This window comes from Electrona antarctica (genome assembly GCF_951216825.1).
Source record: "Electrona antarctica genome assembly, chromosome: 4".
NCBI lineage: Eukaryota > Metazoa > Chordata > Actinopteri > Myctophiformes > Myctophidae > Electrona > Electrona antarctica.
Window position 1 is genome coordinate 4,086,174 of NC_136809.1, and position 21,553 is coordinate 4,107,726.

At 42.8% G+C, this 21,553-nt stretch overlaps 1 protein-coding gene across 3 annotated transcripts; it reads left to right on the forward strand.

Annotated features, from left to right (window-relative positions):
• Nucleotides 1-112: 112 nt before the first annotated feature.
• LOC306921601 (nuclear distribution protein nudE homolog 1-B-like) lies at nt 113-19,223 on the forward strand. 3 transcript variants are annotated; one of them, XR_013789797.1, is made up of 9 exons: nt 113-754; nt 1,996-2,149; nt 6,487-6,635; nt 9,095-9,231; nt 11,189-11,341; nt 13,568-13,653; nt 13,917-14,071; nt 17,053-18,830; nt 18,865-19,223. XR_013789797.1 is itself a non-coding variant. In XM_079498806.1 (8 exons), the coding sequence occupies exons 1-8, from the start codon at nt 660-662 to the stop codon at nt 17,144-17,146; spliced, it is 1,023 nt and encodes a 340-aa protein (XP_079354932.1). In that variant the 5' UTR covers nt 113-659; the 3' UTR covers nt 17,147-18,840. The 3 variants fall into 3 exon arrangements, 1 of the variants encoding a protein (XP_079354932.1); XR_013789798.1 differs by having other exon boundaries at nt 17,053-18,790; XM_079498806.1 differs by lacking the exon at nt 18,865-19,223 and having other exon boundaries at nt 17,053-18,840.
• The last annotated feature ends 2,330 nt before the right edge of the window (nt 19,224-21,553 follow it).

The following is a 21,553-nucleotide window of genomic DNA, read 5'->3' on the forward strand; positions in this document are numbered from 1 at the left end:
ATTGGACGATACCGTTACGTCACATCTGTTTCAGCCAATAGCGTTCGGTAGACGAACAGCCGTTTACATTCGGTTGACCCGAGACGAGAGAGAGAGAGAGGACTGAGGGAGAGAGATATTAAAGAGTATGGGTGGATTCGAACAAGTTAGTTGAAAAGAAGAAAAACCTATTTCAATATAACGAAACGTCAGTTTGTTTTATTGTAGTGTTGGTGTTCAGTTAGTTATTAGCTTCGTCCGTCAGAAAACCTGTCTCCAAGGAGCTTGTTTTTAGTTATTTACCTAAAGCTAAAGGCTTAACTTGACCTGTTCGGTTTGGTTTGCTCACATAGCCGTTAGCTTAGCGTATATCATAGTCCTACTGGTGTCATATTAGCTTGGGTAAAAATAATGTTAACTAACTTATTTTGCGCCAGGTAGCGAAGGAAAGGAGACGCACAGTTCCCTTTTTCTTTCAACAACCGATCGTTGTTGTCGAAAATCGCTTTTAAATTAATGGTAGCTTTGTGTTTTTCCCACTGAGGTGGAGGAGGCTGATATCATGGCGATCTGCTACCATATGAGACGTTAGCCACACATAATAAATAGGCAGCTACATTGTTCTAGTGTTATTATTGTATTATTATAGATAGATCATCTCGATAGAGAGTGTTGTGGAGATGGGAGAGCAGCAGCCTAGTATGACGCGGACCTTCGCCTCTTTAGGGGAAGAGGTGGATTTCTGGAAGGAGCAGGCGGAGAGACACCAGCAGAGGTAATATAAGTGGATTACTGTACTGGGGCTTGTTGTTGTCTCAATTAAACGAGAGGCCTTTCCTTCCTTCAGTCCATCTGGAATGTTTGTTTAGTTAGTTAGTTCACATGATTTCCACTCTTTGTGCTGTTACTGCTGTAGCTGTTTCTTTTCTCTTTTTACCTCCTTTATGATGAATTCCTGCTCTGTCTATTTGTACGTCTCTAAATGTTTGTTTTGATGAATTGAACAAGGTGGACCCTCTTGTAAACAAGTGTATAAATGGTTTATTGGCTCGTCCACTCACAGTTAACAGTCTCTGTATTGAGTTTGTGCTTGAAATGTACTGTAATTCTGCAAACTGTTAATACATATTTCAATCAATCAAGTAGTTAGGCACATCATGCCTGCCTATGTAGATATATATTTTGTACAGTATGCAGCCATACAGTTGGTTGATGATCTGTGTGTATGTATGCAGCAGTGGTGGTGGAAAAAGTACTCACGTTTTACTTAAAAAGTATCAATACTGCAGTATAGAAATAAATACTCTGTTACAAGTAAAAGTCTGGACCTTTAATATAGTAATAACACGTACAAAAGTATTGGCGTCAAAATGTACTTAAAAGTACCAAAAATAAAAGTACTCACTATGCAGAATGTCCCATTGAAAGTGTTCACATGTACTGTACACAAATCCTATGCCATGCATTGCGAGCTTGTAGATCTGCTATTTTCAAATGGGGCAAAATGTAGGTAGTGTTGTAGTAATACATCAACATCTACAAAGTAGCTAAGCTGTCAGTGTCAAGTAAATGTAGCACAGAGTTAAAGTACAATATAGTACAATACAATATACTGAGTAGAAGTAAAAGTATTGACAATTGGAAATACCCAAGTAAAGTACAAAATTCCTCAAAATTGTACTTAAGTACAGTACTTAAGTAAATGTACTTACTGTGTGTGTGTGTGTGTGTGTGTGCGTGTCCGTGTGTGTGCATATGTGTGTGTGTCTGTGTGCGTGTGTGTGTGACTGTGCGTGTGTGTGTGACTGTGTGCATGTGTGTGACTGTGTGCGTGCGTGTGTGTGACTGTGCGTGTGTGTGTGACTGTGTGCGTGTGTGTGACTGTGTGCGTGCGTGACTGCGTGCGTGCGTGCGTGCGTGCGTCTGTCTGTCTGTCTGTCTGTCTGTCTGTCTGTCTGTCTGTCTGTCTGTCTGTGTCTGTGTGTGTGTGTGTGTGTGTGTGTGTGTTACTACCAGGGCTGATGAGGCCCAGGAGGAGCTGCAGGAGTTCCAGCAGATGAGTCGTGACTACGAGGCTGAGCTGGAGACAGAACTGAAGCAGTGTGAGACTCGGAACAAGGAGCTGCTTTCAGACAACAACCGACTGCGCATGGAGCTGGAGAGCATCAAGGTATGATAACTCTATAGGCCTAGCATATAATAACATGGAGCTGGAGAGCATCAAGGTATGATAACTCTATAGGCCTAGCATATAATAACATGGAGCTGGAGAGCATCAAGGTATGATAACTCTATAGGCCTAGCATATAATAACATGGAGCTGGAGAGCATCAAGGTATGATAACTCTATAGGCCTAGCATATAATAACATGGAGCTGGAGAGCATCAAGGTATGATAACTCTATAGGCCTAGCATATAATAACATGGAGCTGGAGAGCATCAAGGTATGATAACTCTATAGGCCTAGCATATAATAACATGGAGCTGGAGAGCATCAAGGTATGATAACTCTATAGGCCTAGCATATAATAACATGGAGCTGGAGAGCATCAAGGTATGATAACTCTATAGGCCTAGCATATAATAACATGGAGCTGGAGAGCATCAAGGTATGATAACTCTATAGGCCTAGCATATAATAACATGGAGCTGGAGAGCATCAAGGTATGATAACTCTATAGGCCTAGCATATAATAACATGGAGCTGGAGAGCATCAAGGTATGATGACTCTATAGGCCTAGCATATAATAACATGGAGCTGGAGAGCATCAAGGTATGATAACTCTATAGGCCTAGCATATAATAACATGGAGCTGGAGAGCATCAAGGTATGATAACTCTATAGGCCTAGCATATAATAACATGGAGCTGGAGAGCATCAAGGTATGATAACTCTATAGGCCTAGCATATAATAACATGGAGCTGGAGAGCATCAAGGTATGATAACTCTATAGGCCTAGCATATAATAACATGGAGCTGGAGAGCATCAAGGTATGATAACTCTATAGGCCTAGCATATAATAACATGGAGCTGGAGAGCATCAAGGTATGATAACTCTATAGGCCTAGCATATAATAACATGGAGCTGGAGAGCATCAAGGTATGATAACTAGTATAGGCCTAGCATATAATAACATGGAGCTGGAGAGCATCAAGGTATGATAACTCTATAGGCCTAGCATATAATAACATGGAGCTGGAGAGCATCAAGGTATGATAACTCTATAGGCCTAGCATATAATAACATGGAGCTGGAGAGCATCAAGGTATGATAACTCTATAGGCCTAGCATATAATAACATGGAGCTGGAGAGCATCAAGGTATGATAACTCTATAGGCCTAGCATATAATAACATGGAGCTGGAGAGCATCAAGGTATGATAACTCTATAGGCCTAGCATATAATAACATGGAGCTGGAGAGCATCAAGGTATGATAACTCTATAGGCCTAGCATATAATAACATGGAGCTGGAGAGCATCAAGGTATGATAACTCTATAGGCCTAGCATATAATAACATGGAGCTGGAGAGCATCAAGGTATGATAACTCTATAGGCCTAGCATATAATAACATGGAGCTGGAGAGCATCAAGGTATGATAACTCTATAGGCCTAGCATATAATAACATGGAGCTGGAGAGCATCAAGGTATGATAACTCTATAGGCCTAGCATATAATAACATGGAGCTGGAGAGCATCAAGGTATGATAACTCTATAGGCCTAGCATATAATAACATGGAGCTGGAGAGCATCAAGGTATGATAACTCTATAGGCCTAGCATATAATAACATGGAGCTGGAGAGCATCAAGGTATGATAACTCTATAGGCCTAGCATATAATAACATGGAGCTGGAGAGCATCAAGGTATGATAACTCTATAGGCCTAGCATATAATAACATGGAGCTGGAGAGCATCAAGGTATGATAACTCTATAGGCCTAGCATATAATAACATGGAGCTGGAGAGCATCAAGGTATGATAACTCTATAGGCCTAGCATATAATAACATGGAGCTGGAGAGCATCAAGGTATGATAACTCTATAGGCCTAGCATATAATAACATGGAGCTGGAGAGCATCAAGGTATGATAACTCTATAGGCCTAGCATATAATAACATGGAGCTGGAGAGCATCAAGGTATGATAACTCTATAGGCCTAGCATATAATAACATGGAGCTGGAGAGCATCAAGGTATGATAACTAGTATAGGCCTACTAAATTAAATTGTAAATAGTACTTGCATAAGTATACTATTATAGCATATAATACTACTTTAAATACTACTTTACTAATAGTAAAGTACCTAGCATATGACAGAAAACGGTGATTAACCCATTTAGACCTGAGGCCGATTCTACAAAATGTCTTCTAAATCGTGACAGTTTTCTGAAAAACCTCATATTTCTATGTCAGTGGTTCTCAAACTATTTCATGTCAAGGACCACCAGAATTATATGTAATTGACCGTGAACCCCAATCTCAAAATATGTTGTTCCAGGGACCCCTAGAAAAATATGTTGTTCCAGGGACCCCCTAGAAGCAAAGATTTGAGTTAAAAGCGTTCACTGGGACAGAATATATATTCAAAGATTTGCACTCATTCTCGCTATTTTTCAACGGCTAAAGTTTAAAATAATGGTTAAAAGTTAAAATAATATTCCGATTCTATTAGCCGTATGCCAGTTTAAAAAAAAAAAAAGGAGGTATAAAAAACTTTTCATGCGAGGAATCTTGATGAGTCAATTTCTATGTATTGGATAAATTGGTAACTGGATATCAAGTCCTGTATCATTTACGGACAGAGATATCCTCTCCAGTCTGTCCCGTTTCTCACTTTTAGACTATTATCTTATAGACATTTGACAGTGACACATAAGAGTGATACAGCATCTTCTGAAAGAGTGTCTGATATTGTTAGGGCTAGCCTGTCACGATTACACATTTAAGTTGATTGTTACAATTTAATTATCACACATAATTGTGATTAACAATTTAATTGTGTTTAGGCCCATTTAGGCCTGACGTCGAAATGTCTTCTAAATCCTGACGGTTTTCTGAAATACCTATGTTTCTATATCAGTGGTAAATGGTGCCTTTATCCAAGGCGCTTTACATAGATTGTGCATTACATTCACCCATTCACACACCCATTCGTACACCGATGGCGGCGGAAACCATGCAAGGCACCAACCAGTACATCAGGAGCAATTAGGGGTTCAGTGTCTTGCTCAAGGACACTTCGACAGCAACTTTGGGGGAGCCCGGGTTCGAACTGGCAACCTTGCGGTTACCATCCGGCTACTCTACCCCTGAGCCACCACCGCCATGTGGTGCTCAATCTTTCATGTCAAGGACCCCAAAAATTATATGTAATTGGCCGCCAACCCCCATTTGAAAATATGTTGTTCCAGGGACCCCCCAAGAAGCAAAGATTTGAGTTAAAAACGTTCGCTCTGAAAGAATATATATTCAAAGATTTGCATCACATTTTCAGGATCTTTCAAAAATAGCAGATCTACAAGCTGCCGTGCTACGAGCTTGTAGATCTGCTATTTTTCAACACCTAAAGTAAAAACATAATGCTTAAAGGGTAAGACCACTTTTTTAGAGGTTTGGGTTGTTTTCTTACCTTATTATGGTCAAACTAGTCCAGTCCAGGAGTTATTTCGCTCCATAGTGCAGTTTTACAGAAAATAACGTTATAAAAATACCAGCCCATTGACTTCCATTGTAACGGGGAAACAGCTCTCAAAGTCACTATTTTAGTACGTAAACAAACACAAACAAAGTTGTTTCATACAATATAGAGCAACACCAAAACTCATGTGGTTTTATTTCTTCATAAAAATGGTAACTTCCTGTTGATTTTACTATATGAAGATCTGGATCCGGATCCATGGATCCAGTCCGGGTTTTCTTCTGAATAAAAATGGACAAATCAACAGGAAGTTAACATTTTTATGAAAAAATAAAACCACATGAGTTTTGGTGTTGCTCTATATTGTCTGAAACAACTTTGTTTGTGTTTGTTTACGAACTAAAAGAGTGATTTTGAGAGCTGTTTCCCCGTTACAATGGAAGTCAATGGGCTGGTATTTTTATAACGTTATTTTCTGTAAAACTGCACTATGGAGCGAAATAACTCCTGGACTGGACTAGTTTGACCATAATAAGGTAAGAAAACAACCCAAACCTCTAAAAAAGTGGTCTTACCCTTTAAAACACTAAAAGGGGTTCCTGTCCTGAATGGGTTAATCATTTGTTCTTTTAAAAAAAAAAAAAAAAGGAAAAACAATAGTTGATCTATAAGCTTACAACAAGTCACAAAGTGATGTGTTGTATGCTTGTAGATCTACTATTTTTGAAAAATGTTTGAAGCTGTAAACTGGACATTTTTCAACATGACGATTATGCAAAAAAAATAATTGCGATTACCTCAAATAATTGGCGATTGTGTAATCATTGTGACCGGTTTGTGGTCTGTGTCTGCAGGACAAGTATGAGGTCCAGCACTCTGAAGCCTTCAGGCAGATCTCCACCCTGGAGGGGGACCTGGCCGAGACCACCGCTGTCCGAGACCACCTGCAGAAATACATCAGGGAGTTGGAGCAGGCCAACGACGACCTGGAGAGGACCAAGAGGTTAGTCTCGCACAGTTTTCTGAAAAACCCATGTTTCCATGTCAGTCATTCTCAAACAATTTGGACCCCCAAAAATACAGTATATGTAATTGCCCGCCGAGCCCCATGTGAAAATATCTTGTTCCAGGGACCCCCCGAGGGACCCCCCGAGGGACCCCCCAAGAAGCAAAGATTTGAGTTAAAAACTGTTCGCTCTGAAAGAATATATATTCAAAGATTGCACCACATTTTCATGATTTTTCAAAAATAGCAGATCTACAAGCTCGCACTCTGTGCCGCGCTACAAGCTTGTAGATCTGCTGTTTTTCAATAGCTAAAGTATAACATAATCCTTAAAACACCAAAAGGGGTTCCCGCCCAGATTGCCAGGATTGAGAGTTATGACGTGTGCTCAAGAGCGTGCTGTCCAAAAGTGTCCATTCAGTTGAAGAAGTATATTTATTAGCTGCCAAAGCCCTTTACTTTTACATACATAATAATAAATAAACATATAAGTCAAAATAATATACCGGTGGACAATGAGCCCTCCAAACGCAGTCTGCCTCTCTGCATGTCAGCAACACCTGCACCTGATTAGGGCCAGGGTTAAATACCCCTCCCTGTAACCATGGTAACCAAGGCCTTGATTGACAAGTCCTTCAATGACAGCACAGAATAGAGCGTCGCAGTCCCGCCTCCTACCCTGGACCAGGAAATGAAACCCAATGCATTTTCCTCATAGACATTTCTTAAAGTATTTATTTAAAGACGGTTACGCCGCGGACAAAGCCAACTCGAGTCGTGACAACTCATGACAACACAAACAATATTTTGGACCAAACAAATAATTAGAAAGAAGAAAAAAACGGCAGGTTACAACACTTTCTTTGTTGTTTTTCTTCTTTGTAATTATTTGTTTGGTCCAAAATATTGTTTGTGTTGTCATGAGTTGTCACGACTCGAGTTCGCTTTGTCCGCGGCGTAACCGTCTTTAAATAAATACTTTAAGAAATGTCTATGGGAAAAATGCATTGGGTTTCATTTCCTGGTCCATGGTAGGGGGCGGGACTGCGACGCTCTATAGATGCATGACTCTTAAATAGGGATGTTGAAAAAAGTTGAAAATCGACTCGATTTTCGACTCATGCCTTCCGCGACTCAAAAACGTATGAGTCGAAAAATCGTTTTTATTTATTTATTTATTTTTTTTGCGCCTGCATGCATGCCCTGGCTGCAGTTAGAGCGCCATCGTCCAAGGGTGTGGGGTGAAGGGGAAGGGTATCTTAGCAACACTGAATGCTCTGTCCCATTGGTCGTGTGCTCGTATCATGAGCCAATGGCTGCAGCTCTGAGCCCCCAGACCCCAGGTTCGCAATTCGCATCTCATTGCTCACGCTCAAAGACAGGTCCGCTCTGTTCTGAGCTGTGAGCGCTCTTCTCTTCTCGTGAAGAAAGCAGGACAGCGTTGTCAAATAAATCCCGCCGTCATTCATACTGTATTTATTCCCCGACCCGACATTAAAATACGGAACAACGTGCGTCCCGTATCAGTTCATTACGGGACTTGTGACAGGCTGCTGCAGACACTTGAGTTGGGACTAGCTGATAGCATAGCAGCCGATAGCGCCGCTGCTCCTTCAGTGTCGTTGTTTACAAAATAAAGTTTATTTTTTATTATTGGGCTTTGATCATTGATGCAAATTCTAAACATATGGATGCAGCTGCAGAAGTTGTGTTGCTTAAAGGAATGCATAGTTGCGTTCTCCTCAACTGCTGCGCAGCAACAACAAAAATAAAAAAATAAAAAATAATGGAAAATAAATAGGAAAAAAAGTCGATCGACTCGTCGATTTGCGGCCTCGATTTATCGATTGGCCAAATATGAGTCGTTTGGCATCCCTACTCTTAAAGGTATACAGATTCACACGGCATATTTCTGGCTTTGTATCTGTGTTGCTCAACCCGGTCGCTGACGTCACCGAACGTGTGTCTGTGTCTGTGTTGCTCAACCCGGTCGCTGACGTCACCGAACGTGTGTCCGCAGTGATGCGAGTCTGGAGGCGCGGTGGGGGGGGGGAAAAAACAACGATTTTGCTAGGAGCTGCTACGCCAGCATAGCTATAACTACCCAAAATAAATAGACGGCGCTGCCATATTGTGCGTTTAACCCATTTAGTATATCCGCTGTACTTTATTCTTATTTCGTTTCAGCGCTGCTGATGCCCAGACTGTTTTGGTGGAAGCATTTGAAAACTGTGCGAGCAAATGGTCTGTCTCGAGAAATTAATCCTGTCATGAAGTCAATTCGATCTTCTCTATAGTACTAATTTGAGTGATTAGCGTTAACTTTGGACCGGTTGGCAGAAATGACATACATGTACTCATAGTACACAAACGCACAGATGCACAACAGCTATCCCAACCAACCATCCCTGTCATGTTTCATCCCCGTCCATCCTCTGCCACCTCTTGTCTACCAGGGCGACCATCATGTCCCTGGAAGACTTTGAGCAGAGAATGAACCAAGTCATCGAGAGGAACGCCTTCCTGGAGAGCGAGCTGGACGAGAAGGAGAACCTTCTGGAATCTGTCCAGAGGCTGAAGGACGAAGCCAGAGGTAGGTACCACACACACACACATACACCCAGTCCCAGATGCACACACACACACACACACACACACACACACACACACACACACACACACACACACACACACACACACACACACACAGTCCCAAATACACCCCACACACACACACAGTCCCAAATACACACACACACACATACACCCAGTCCCAGGTCCCAGATGCACACACACACACACACACACACACAGTCCCAAATACACACACACACACACACACATACACCCAGTCCCAGATGCACACACACACACACACACATACACCCAGTCCCAGATGCACACACACACACACACACACACACACACACACACAGTCCCAAATACACCCCACACACACACACAGTCCCAAATACACACACACACACATACACCCAGTCCCAGATGCACACACACACACACACATACACCCAGTCCCAGATGCACACACACACACACAGTCCCAAATACACCCCCCACACACACACACACACAGTCCCAAATACACACACACACACACACACACACACACACACACACACACACACACACACACACACACACACACACACACACACACACACACACACACACACACACACACACACACAGAGAGAGAAGTAGACGAGCACTGCTGTCATTATGACAATTTAGACTCAGCACAAGTGGATATGGCTGAGTCTGTGAATTTTGATAGCTGGCGTAATTCTACAAATACTGTTCCTATCTCTTTAGTTTAAAGGTTTCTGTTACCATGGCGAATTTCCATTATGTTGGGCAGGGTTTTACTGCAAGATTTAGGCAATTAAGCATATTTCCCTCTTTGTCACTTAATATGTGGGAAATTGAAAGGGTGACGGTGCTGGCCTGGGCCGTGGCTCAGCGGTCCAGGCCTGGGCCGTGGCTCAGCGGTCCAGGCCTGGGCCGTGGCTCAGCGGTCCAGGCCTGGGCCGTGGCTCAGCGGTCCAGGCACCTTGGCCGGTAGACTGAGCCTGGCAGTGTGCCGCGGGTTCGACTCCCAATCCCGACGGCCTTTACTGCATGTCACTCCCCCATCTCTCTCCCCCATTTCCTGTCAGCCTACTGTCTGTCCCTCTATAAAAAATATAAAATAAAGGCGAAAGCCGCAAAAAAAAACATGACGGTGCTTGTGTTACTGCAAGATTTAGGCAATGAAGCATATTTCCCTCTTGCCAATTTCTGTGGGAAATTGAGAAGGAAAACTTGCCAGGAGTTTTTCCCCCTCTCTGTGCACTTCAGCGGCCCATTCTGCTGAATGCTGATCAGTGGACGGACAATATGAGCTGTTGAGTCAGCTTTGGGTCTAAGCATCATCTGCCCATAATATCAGTTCAGCAATGAGGCGCCCACTTTTACTGGTTTCTTTCTTTTACTGTAACAAATATACTGTAGAAAGACAGTAACCCACTCCTGTACTACATACACTGTGTGTGTACTTCCCAACGTGTGACACGGCAACTCGTTCGATGGTGTCTCTCGTGGCTGAAATTAGTTTGAGACGGCGCCCATCTGTCTCGGTCTAAAACTATAGGGCGAAAGTCCCACCCGTGGAGGAAAAGCTAGTTCGCCTCTCTGACACTAAACCATCCATTTGTTTTTAATCTCTTGACACCTTGACCGCAGCTTGCCCGGGGAGCGACCCACGGGCCGGAAATTAGAGTCTGGGAAAAGTATGGAATGTTTTAAATTCTGAATGTGTAGGAACCCTGCGCACGCACGCACGCACGCACGCACGCACGCAAACACAAACACACACACACACACACACACACACACACACACACACACACACACTTATAGAAATTACCTTTATAGCCTAAACATGTACAGATTTAAATTCAATGATGTTCAAGTTGTGTACTTCTGAGAATGACCATAATTATAGAAATGTCTTGCTTCTGATTGGTGCTAACGTTTCCTCTTCTGGTCAGACCTTCGGCAGGAGCTGGCGGTCCGACACAAGGACCGACGACCGTCCAGCAGTCTGGGAAAAGACACGGACAGGACGGAGGCGTTCCAGCGTCCCACAACGCCTTCCAAACCCGTGGTCTCATTCTCAACGCCCTCCACTGCCAACATCAGACGTGAGTGGAAAGCCTTCGGAGAAATTAAGCAATACTAATCTACATCTAGGTTTCACTAAAATATAAAATCAAGTCTAATAACTGTGTGGCCACTAGAGGGCGGAGATCGCTAGGTTTCGATTTGATTCTGATTCAGAGTAGAGGGCTACGATTGCATTGTGAATCGATTACCGATGCATCTCGATTTCCATACATGATTTATTTCCCCCTCACTGTGTGGCTAATAAACTAATGATCCATAATAAGAAAACATTACTTTACTTCCATTATCTTGTATTGATAATAACAATGAATGGAAGAGATGTTATATTTGCAATTGACAATTGCAGAAAACTTGCAGGAAGATAAACAAGTCCTTTTTTTGTAAAATAATAATACATTAAAATAATATCTTTTTTACATGTGTCAATCGATTCGTCCATGTTGGCATCGCGATTAATCTAAGAATCGATTTTATTTTCCAAGTTACAAGTGCAAGGTGCGCAGATTGCAAACAAAGCCACACAAATAACAGTGCAGTGTGCGAGGCAAATCTACAGTATATGTGTCTGTATAACAGTGAACTAACTGACTAACTAACTTAAATAACTGTAGAGGTAGAGTGGCTCCCTGGGAATGGGAAGGTTTCGGTGAAGAGGTGACCACCGTTTCGGTTAGTAAAAACAGAGATGTGTGTTGTGAGCGGTGACCACCGCGGCGTGACGTCATGGTGTAGTTTCTGCTCATCACCTCTTCACCGACCACTGGACCATGAATTGGCCTTTTACCGTTTCAGTCCCTGCTTCCTCCTGGCTTCTGGACAAGGTATCCCGTAGCAACTAACTGCTCCCTCAGAGCAGCACACTGCAGCTAATAAGATGGCTCAACTGCAGAGAGAGAAGTCATTTCAATACGAATACCCTTTTTTTAAAAGGGCTTTATAGACATTTTATAGGACCAAAGAGAGATTATTTGGGCCTTCAGTTCTCTGTATTTTAATTATACAGGACTGTATAGAGGGAAGAAGATGATATATCCCAGCTTGTTGAGGTTCTAATGTTGGTGTCTGTACAGGTGATGGCTTAACGGGGTCACCTCTATGTTCTAATGTTGGTGTCTGTACAGGTGATGGCTTAACGGGGTCACCTCTATGTTCTAATGTTGGTGTCTGTACAGGTGATGGCTTAACGGGGTCACCTCTATGTTCTAATGTTGGTGTCTGTACAGGTGATGGCTTAACGGGGTCACCTCTATGTTCTAATGTTGGTGTCTGTACAGGTGATGGCTTAACGGGGTCACCTCTATGTTCTAATGTTGGTGTCTGTACAGGTGATGGCTTAACGGGGTCACCTCTATGTTCTAATGTTGGTGCCTGTACAGGTGATGGCTTAACGGGGTCACCTCTATGTTCTAATGTTGGTGTCTGTACAGGTGATGGCTTAACGGGGTCACCTCTATGTTCTAATGTTGGTGTCTGTACAGGTGATGGCTTAACGGGGTCACCTCTATGTTCTAATGTTGGTGCCTGTACAGGTGATGGCTTAACGGGGTCACCTCTATGTTCTAATGTTGGTGTCTGTACAGGTGATGGCTTAACGGGGTCACCTCTATGTTCTAATGTTGGTGTCTGTACAGGTGATGGCTTAACGGGGTCACCTCTATGTTCTAATGTTGGTGTCTGTACAGGTGATGGCTTAACGGGGTCACCTCTATGTTCTAATGTTGGTGCCTGTACAGGTGATGGCTTAACGGGGTCACCTCTATGTTCTAATGTTGGTGTCTGTACAGGTGATGGCTTAACGGGGTCACCTCTATGTTCTAATGTTGGTGTCTGTACAGGTGATGGCTTAACGGGGTCACCTCTATGTTCTAATGTTGGTGTCTGTACAGGTGATGGCTTAACGGGGTCACCTCTATGTTCTAATGTTGGTGTCTGTACAGGTGATGGCTTAACGGGGTCACCTCTATGTTCTAATGTTGGTGTCTGTACAGGTGATGGCTTAACAGGGTCACCTCTATGTTCTAATGTTGGTGTCTGTACAGGTGATGGCTTAACAGGGTCACCTCTATGTTCTAATGTTGGTGTCTGTACAGGTGATGGCTTAACGGGGTCACCTCTATGTTCTAATGTTGGTGCCTGTACAGGTGATGGCTTAACGGGGTCACCTCTATGTTCTAATGTTGGTGCCTGTACAGGTGATGGCTTAACGGGGTCACCTCTATGTTCTAATGTTGGTGTCTGTACAGGTGATGGCTTAACGGGGACTCCCCTGACCACGTCGGCGAGGATATCTGCACTCAACATCGTAGGAGAACTGCTGAGGAAAGTCGGGGTAAGATACCTTCAGGATGTTAACCACTGTCCTTTTGTCTTCTTCATCCACAGAACAGGAATATGTGATGTGCACAACCGTATCGCCAAATGACCATTGAGTTGATTATAATTCAAATATGTTTATTAAGTTGTTGCACAAGTTCAACACCACATACCCACCCACCCACCCACACAGACCCAGTGCCCAAGGGAAGAAAGCCACTGGCGGAGAGGAAACAGTAAATATCTAGTAATTGTCTTTTTTTACAATATTATCGTCAGAATCTGGAGTCCAAATTGGCGTCGTGTCGAGACTTTGTTTACGAGCCGTCCAGCAACAGACCGGCTCTCCCATCTGGCCCCGGGAGTCCCACTGGGTTAGAGACGGGCCTGGAGAACCAGGCCAGCAGAATGAGTCCTCCTCCTCAGTACGACAGGTGAGCAGAACGGCAGCCGTTGAACCGGCCTAGTCTCGCGTTCAATGGGAAGCTTCCGTCATACAGTCTGGAGCAACGGAAGCTCTGATCATGAGTAACATATAAAGGCTTCCGTCATACAGTCTGGAGCAACGGAAGCTCTGATCATGAGTAAAATATAAATGCTTCCGTCATACAGTCTGGAGCAACGGAAGCTCTGATCTTGAGTAAAATATAAATGCTTCCGTCATACAGTCTGGAGCAACGGAAGCTCTGATCTTGAGTAAAATATAAATGCTTCAGTCATACAGTCTGGAGCAACGGGAGCTCTGATCATGAGTAACATATAAATGCTTCCGTCATACAGTCTGGAGCAACGGAAGCTCTGATCATGAGTAAAATATAAATGCTTCCGTCATACAGTCTGGAGCAACGGAAGCTCTGATCATGAGTAACATATAAATGCTTCCCTCATACAGTCTGGAGCAACGGAAGCTCTGATCATGAGTAAAATATAAAGCGGAAGTGAAGCCTCGTCTCCACTTCCGTTTCGTCTTTACAGTCGCACAAATGTATCCCAATATAAATCGAAATCATCTAAGCTTGTATAGCTTTCTGCTTAGCAGAAGTGGAAATAAAAAAGTTAAATGTAAAGATATGTTAGTGAACGGAAGTGGCAGCTTCCTGACTGATGTAGTTTCAGACTCTATATAGCATTCGGAGATTGTGGAATAGTTGTCTGGCAACGCAGGACTATAATTAACGAAACAAAACAAATAATTATGGCAATTTTAATGGAAATAAACAAAGTTATGACGAGTTGGCAACGAAACATTTAGACATTAGATATATCTTTCAAGTCCGTAACATTACTAAGCGTTTACATAATAGCACATTTTTACATTTTACCCTTTAAGATGAACATGAGCACTGCATATACAGTATTTAACTATTTCACTTCTGAAATGTCTGAATACTGTATGTTGGCTGAATATAAACATGTTTCTTCTTGCCGTTTAAAGCGCGGTCCATACTCCTCCCGACGGCCCAAACCGTTCTTCGTAAAGGGCGGTGACGTAACTACAAATTGACGTCATTCCAAACTTCGGATGGACTTTCTCTCGGAACTCGTGCACGCCTCCGGATGTCCTCCTGACCTCCTGACCTGTAGTTCTGAAAGCCTGTCCGAAAACCCGTTGTCGGAAGGAGTATGTGTTGCGTTTTAGGCTTCATAAAATCATGTTCAGGGTTTCATGAAATTCCTGGAAATATTTTGAAATTTGAAAAAAATAAAAACAGGTTTTGAATTAATCAAAAGGTCCTCGAATAAATATTTCGATATGCATTGTTTTGGTTATTCATTTAAAGCTGCTATAAGCAATAATATGTCAAAATTGTTTCTTCCAGACAGGGTAGAATGGGTAAAACGCTCCCCCAGACAGGGTAGAATGGGTAAAACGCTCCCCCAAAATGTAGTCTCTGTGACATATCTAGGGGCCGCAATCTGCATTCATCCTGCATTCATCCTTTGTCATTGGTCGATTTGCCTGTCTACGTCCTGATTGGTTAGTCATTGCGACTGGTTTTTTTTTCCCGACCAATTACGAAGTTTCTAGGAACATCTTTGAATGCATATTGTGGCCCCTAAATGTGTCACAGAGACTAATTTTTTTGGGGAGCGTTCTACCCATTGCTGGCTGTCTAAAAAAAAAGTCATTAAAATGTTGACCTAATATTGCTTATAGCAGCTTTAATAAAAAACATTTTCCAAAACATGTATAACATTACACGAAATATGTAACCTAAGTCGTTTTTCGCCGAACGGGCTGCGTGATTGCAGCCTGAACGTGTACGTGACAAAAATAACAGATCTACAAGCTCTACAACGTGCTGCAGTGTGATCCTATGCCCAAGGATAGTTGATGAAGCAAAGGAATTTGGCACGGAATTTGGAATGTCATCCTATACACTGACACCACGGCGCGTAATCAGCGCCTCAAACTGTGACTCCGCCCACCCCCGGGGGAAGTTGTGATTTGCTCTCGTTCACTGCAATGCAATTTGCGGCATTTTCAAAACAATATTGAGCAGAGTAGCGATTATCAAACGTATTAGCAATGCCATACGTTGAAAGATCTGTTGCCCGTGGACAAGGCACGCTACCTCCGCAAGTTAGATAGCATCGACATAGATGTTTGTCCGTATGTGATTAAGGATTGGACCAAGTTGCATTGGCAGCCATAGAAAATTCTTACCCCAGGCTAAAACCGGATGTGACGTTTTTGGGCGTTCCTGTCTAGCGTGGTGTCAGTGTATATAATATACTATGCGTTAATTGTGCTACCTGTCTTTGGGCATTGGAACATTATTATGAGTAAGAGACTCATTGTTGCGCTGAATGATTGTTATATAGGCCTGGGGAATTGAATGATTGTTATATAGGCCTGGGGAATTGAATGATTGTTATATAGGCCTGGGGAATTGAATGATTGTTATATAGGCCTGGGGAATTGAATGATGGTTATATAGGCCTGGGGAATTGAATGATTGTTATATAGGCCTGGGGAATTGAATGATGGTTATATAGGCCTGGGGAATTGAATGATGGTTATATAGGCCTGGGGAATTGAATGATGGTTATATAGGCCTGGGGAATTGAATGATGGTTATATAGGCCTGGGGAATTGAATGATTGTTATATAGGCCTGGGGAATTGAATGATTGTTATATAGGCCTGGGGAATTGAATGATGGTTATATAGGCCTGGGGAATTGAATGATTGTTATATAGGCCTGGGGAATTGAATGATGGTTATATAGGCCTGGGGAATTGAATGATTGTTATATAGGCCTGGGGAATTGAATGATGGTTATATAGGCCTGGGGAATTGAATGATGGTTATATAGGCCTGGGGAATTGGGTTAAATATTCTGGAGAACAGAACATGTGTGTGAACTGTGAACCCTGCCTGTTGCATGAACAACCCACACTTTGTCTTCCAGCTTAGTGAAGCGCTTAGAGTTTGGTCCAGCGCCCCCCAGAGGGCTGTCACAGGGTGCACAGTCTCCACAGGCCGGTGTGAAGATCTTGTTATGAGAGAGAGAGAGAAAGCAAGAGTTTACCCCCCCACTCACTCTCCTTACTAGAACACAGCACTGGGACTTTTGGAAGTGAACTGTTTCTTGCCTTTCGTCCTACAGTAACATACCCTGATGAACAATGTGTGACAGAGAAATGCTTCCTCCCTTCTCCTCCATCTCAATGTAATCATCATAGAACCTGTTGTGTTGCTTCTGGTTAGCTTGGTACCATTATTATCATGATGCTATTCTACCGTTTATTCTCACTGTAATGGAAGAGACTCGGGGCGCTGTCTGTTTGAACGACAACGGTCTTCTAGAGAAAACGGCAAAAAATAAAATATCGGATGTGCCTTCCCGATTTAGACGCCGCCCGCCGGCTTTTCCGGGGGTTGAACCCGCAAGAAAGTGAAACGCCGGAAAAGGGCAAAACATGTGTGCGTGTGCGCGTGCGTGCGTGTTCAATCACTTTGGCAACAAAAACGCAGAATAAAAAGTGAGAACGCAGCAGCAAAACGTAGTTTTCTCTTCTGACCGTTGGCGTGTAAAACGTGGCATCGAACACGTTTTACTTCCACGCTGCTTTGATTCTAACCCAGGCCAGCGGAGTAAGCATTCCATTCCATGTGTTACCCCTAACCCTGAGTGGAGTAGCAAGTGTTTACCTGTAACTTGTACTAATTCTGTAACGCATCAAGATGGAAACACAAACAGCACTTACAGTGTAATCCATTCATGTTTATATTCTGGGAATGGAAATGCATACTAACAGGACCATGAATGAAGTAGGAAACCTTTTCTTTTTAAATTATTATAATTACATGATGCCCATTTGCCAAGGTGTTTTTTTTCTGATAGGTCAATGTTAAGAGACGGGAATGGAATAATGGCTTGGATATTACCACATTATTTAATATTTTCACTAAATAAATTAAAATATTCATATCTGACATGCAGTCTTAAAACCATACCAATTAAGTAAAAAATAATAATAATAACACTTCTATCAAATACTTTGTTATAGTGAGCTGCTAAATATAGAATTAAGTCAATCAATTCTCCTGGAAAAAAACCAACAGAACACATTGGCTCCAGACGATCTCCTGCAGCCAATACCAGAACTACTACTAATTATACAGAGTACGGGGCTAAACATAATGTAGAAATATACAACGGAACACATTTTAAAACGTATAGAAATGGCCTAGATGTTTGCCATCTGAATGCAGAAATAGCCACTCAAATCCCGGTAATATTTGAGTTAAATTGAAGAATAAGTGGTCTACCACAGCATAGTCAATTACATAAAATAATGTATTTATTTTTTAAGTGATACTGCTGGACTACGGACTCATTCATCCAACCTCACGGCTAGAAAACGGTCTTATAGTCTGTGCTAGATTTTAGCCGTTGCTGCCTTTTCAATGTTAATACCTCAATCTGTTTGTTTCTGCCAGGCTAACCTCTACCCATGTTTTTGTTTGTTTGTTTTATTCTTTTTACTGCCAGACATACAGTTTTCATCATGGCAACATACTGTTGTTTCTAATTTTATTAGACCAAGGTCCTGTCTCTGTCTCTGTAACATCCTCTGTTGTTTTATTAGACCAAGGTCCTGTCTCTGTCTCTGTAACATCCTCTGTTGTTTTATTAGACCAAGGTCCTGTCTCTGTCTCTGTAACATCCTCTGGTCATCCAAGGTTCTGTCTCTGTAACATCCTCTGGTCATCCAAGGTCCTGTCTCTGTCTCTGTAACATCCTCTGTTGTTGCGCAAGCATTTTAGTCAGTGGAAAAGTGTGAATTGCAGACGATGCCAAACTATGGCTCTGTTCGTGCTGCAGATCTGTTTCGATTTTTCCTATACATTCATGTATAATATGTTACTTTGGCAGTTTTTATTTGTGTACGATGGGGATACAGGAAAGTGAGGAGACATGATGTTCTCCAGCCAGAATCAAAGCACAAGCATTGCATTGTGGTTGATGCAGTACTTGGTCTGGTGTCCTGCTGGCAACGCATGGGCATGATGCCTCTGAATGGACTGATTTAGTTACTGTATGTTGTTTAGCTTGGGAAGGTAGACTGCAGCATCTGCACCACTGAATGTATATACTATATATAGTAATGTGAGAGTCTTGGAATGGGCCGTCTTTCCTCTACCAAGGCCTTAGTATTCCTCTACTAAGGCCTTAGTATTCCTCTACCAAGGCCTTAGTATCCTCTACCAAGGCCTTAGTATTCCTCTACCAAGGCCTTAGTATTCCTCTACCAAGGCCTTAGTATTCCTCTACCAAGGCCTTAGTATTCCTCTACCAAGGCCTTAGTATTCCTCTACCAAGGCCTTAGTATCCTCTACCAAGGCCTTAGTATCCTCTACCAAGGCCTTAGTATTCCTCTACCAAGGCCTTAGTATCCTCTACCAAGGCCTTAGTATCCTCTACCAAGGCCTTAGTATCCTCTACCAAGGCCTTAGTATCCGCTACCAAGGCCTTAATATCCTCTACCAAGGCCTTAGTATCCTCTACCAAGGCCTTAGTATCCTCTACCAAGGCCTTAGTATCCTCTACCAAGGCCTTAGTATCCTCTACCAAGGCCTTAGTATCCTCTACCAAGGCCTTAATATCCTCTACCAAGGCCTTAGTATCCTCTACCAAGGCCTTAGTATCCTCTACCAAGGCCTTAGTATCAGGGACAGATTCCAGATTATATACTCATATTAGCAATAATGGGTTTAAAACAAAGATGAGCACAGTTTATATTATATTTCTTAAAACGGGCATATGAAATACACCCTGCCTTTTGAGTATGAGGTGGCATATGATCCCTCTTAAGGGCCTTGCAAACGGGAAGCGAGGAACGCTGGTGTTGTTGCCTGGATCAACACAGGTCTCCTCCAGGTCTGGATCAACGACAGGTCTCCAGGTCTAGATCAACGACAGGTCTCCTCCAGGTCTGTTGAAGAGGGGCGCAACAACGCAAGCGTAAAAAAAAAAAGCTAAACAGAATCCAGGTCTGGTGAGTCGTGAGCACGCACGCACGCAACAAATTCACGGGACCGCGCTCACGTAAATACGCTTGCGTCGTCGCACCGCGACTTCTCCGCGCAAAAGCGCAGGTCTCATTGAAAATGAACTATAGGCGCGTTATATCGCTTCACGTTTTGAAAGGCCCTTTAGAAATGGAATGATTCATACAGTGAACTTGAGCACTACATTTCTGCTTAAGTAAGTAGGTGGAAGTGGCTTATTGTTACCACTACCAGCTGATCAACGAGGGTGTCTTATCCCTAGAGACCACGGAGATGTCTGGAGAACAGCGCCAAGTACACCAGTTACCCAACCCTCTTGAGCCACATTATTGACTCAACATAATGCTTCTGGCATGCTTCCGAGAGTACAGCAGATGTATGTACAAATATATTTTAAAGATATTTTAAAATATATTTTTGTGAACAGAAAAATGGAACAGATTACAGCTTCCTTTCTCAGCGTTCAGGAGGTGTAGTTCCTGACTATAGCATTTCCCAGATTGTTGGAATAGTTGTCCGGCTATCCGCTGGACTGGACTGGACTACCCGGACTGGACTCCCCCAGCCGTGTTACTCATATATATACAGTATGTGAGTAAACGCTCGCTATAAGCATGTCATGCCGAGTTTGCGGCGGCTAGTATCGAGACCCGGAACCATGCGATTCACACGCGAGAGTACCAGCTGAGCTAAACGGGCCGTTTCTGCTTGACCTCCAAGCGTCAGAGGCGTGCGTCCCAACAAAGCTTATGAGTATCCCATTACCTGACAGTGGTCGTTGTGCATTATATAGAATCCTGTAATGTTCTACTAAGGAGATTCTAATTTCTATATGTAGGAATTTGTTTTGTGGGTTTTAAACATTTTATCTAGAGCAGTGGTTTTTAACCACTTTTCATATCAAGGTCCCATTTATTTATTCTGCATTTGAGCCACACGGACCACCATTTGAGCCACACGGACCACCATTTGAGCCACACGGACCACCATTTGATGACATGTATAGCCTCTCAGACCAAAGACTAAAGAATATGTTGTCGGTGGATAATATTTCATCCACGATTCCATGCATGTATTGGCTGTGTTGGTACCATTAGGAGAGATAACAGGAAAACGATCAAAATGACAAAATTCTTCTTTCTCTAAATGTGTAGAGTAGACTTTAACTCTTGAGAGCGTGTTACACTCAAGAGTTAGGCCTTACTCACACCTTTCGATCTAGCATACAACATTGATGCATGCTAGATGTAAGCAAGATGTAAGTGTCATGGCCGCCCCAATGCATTTCCAATGGAAGTCACATGGTTTGATACAACATTTTGGACTACAAGCTGTTGTATGGCTTTCGGCTGTGTTTCGACTGCCCCCCTACCCCTCATACAACACAAATGTTG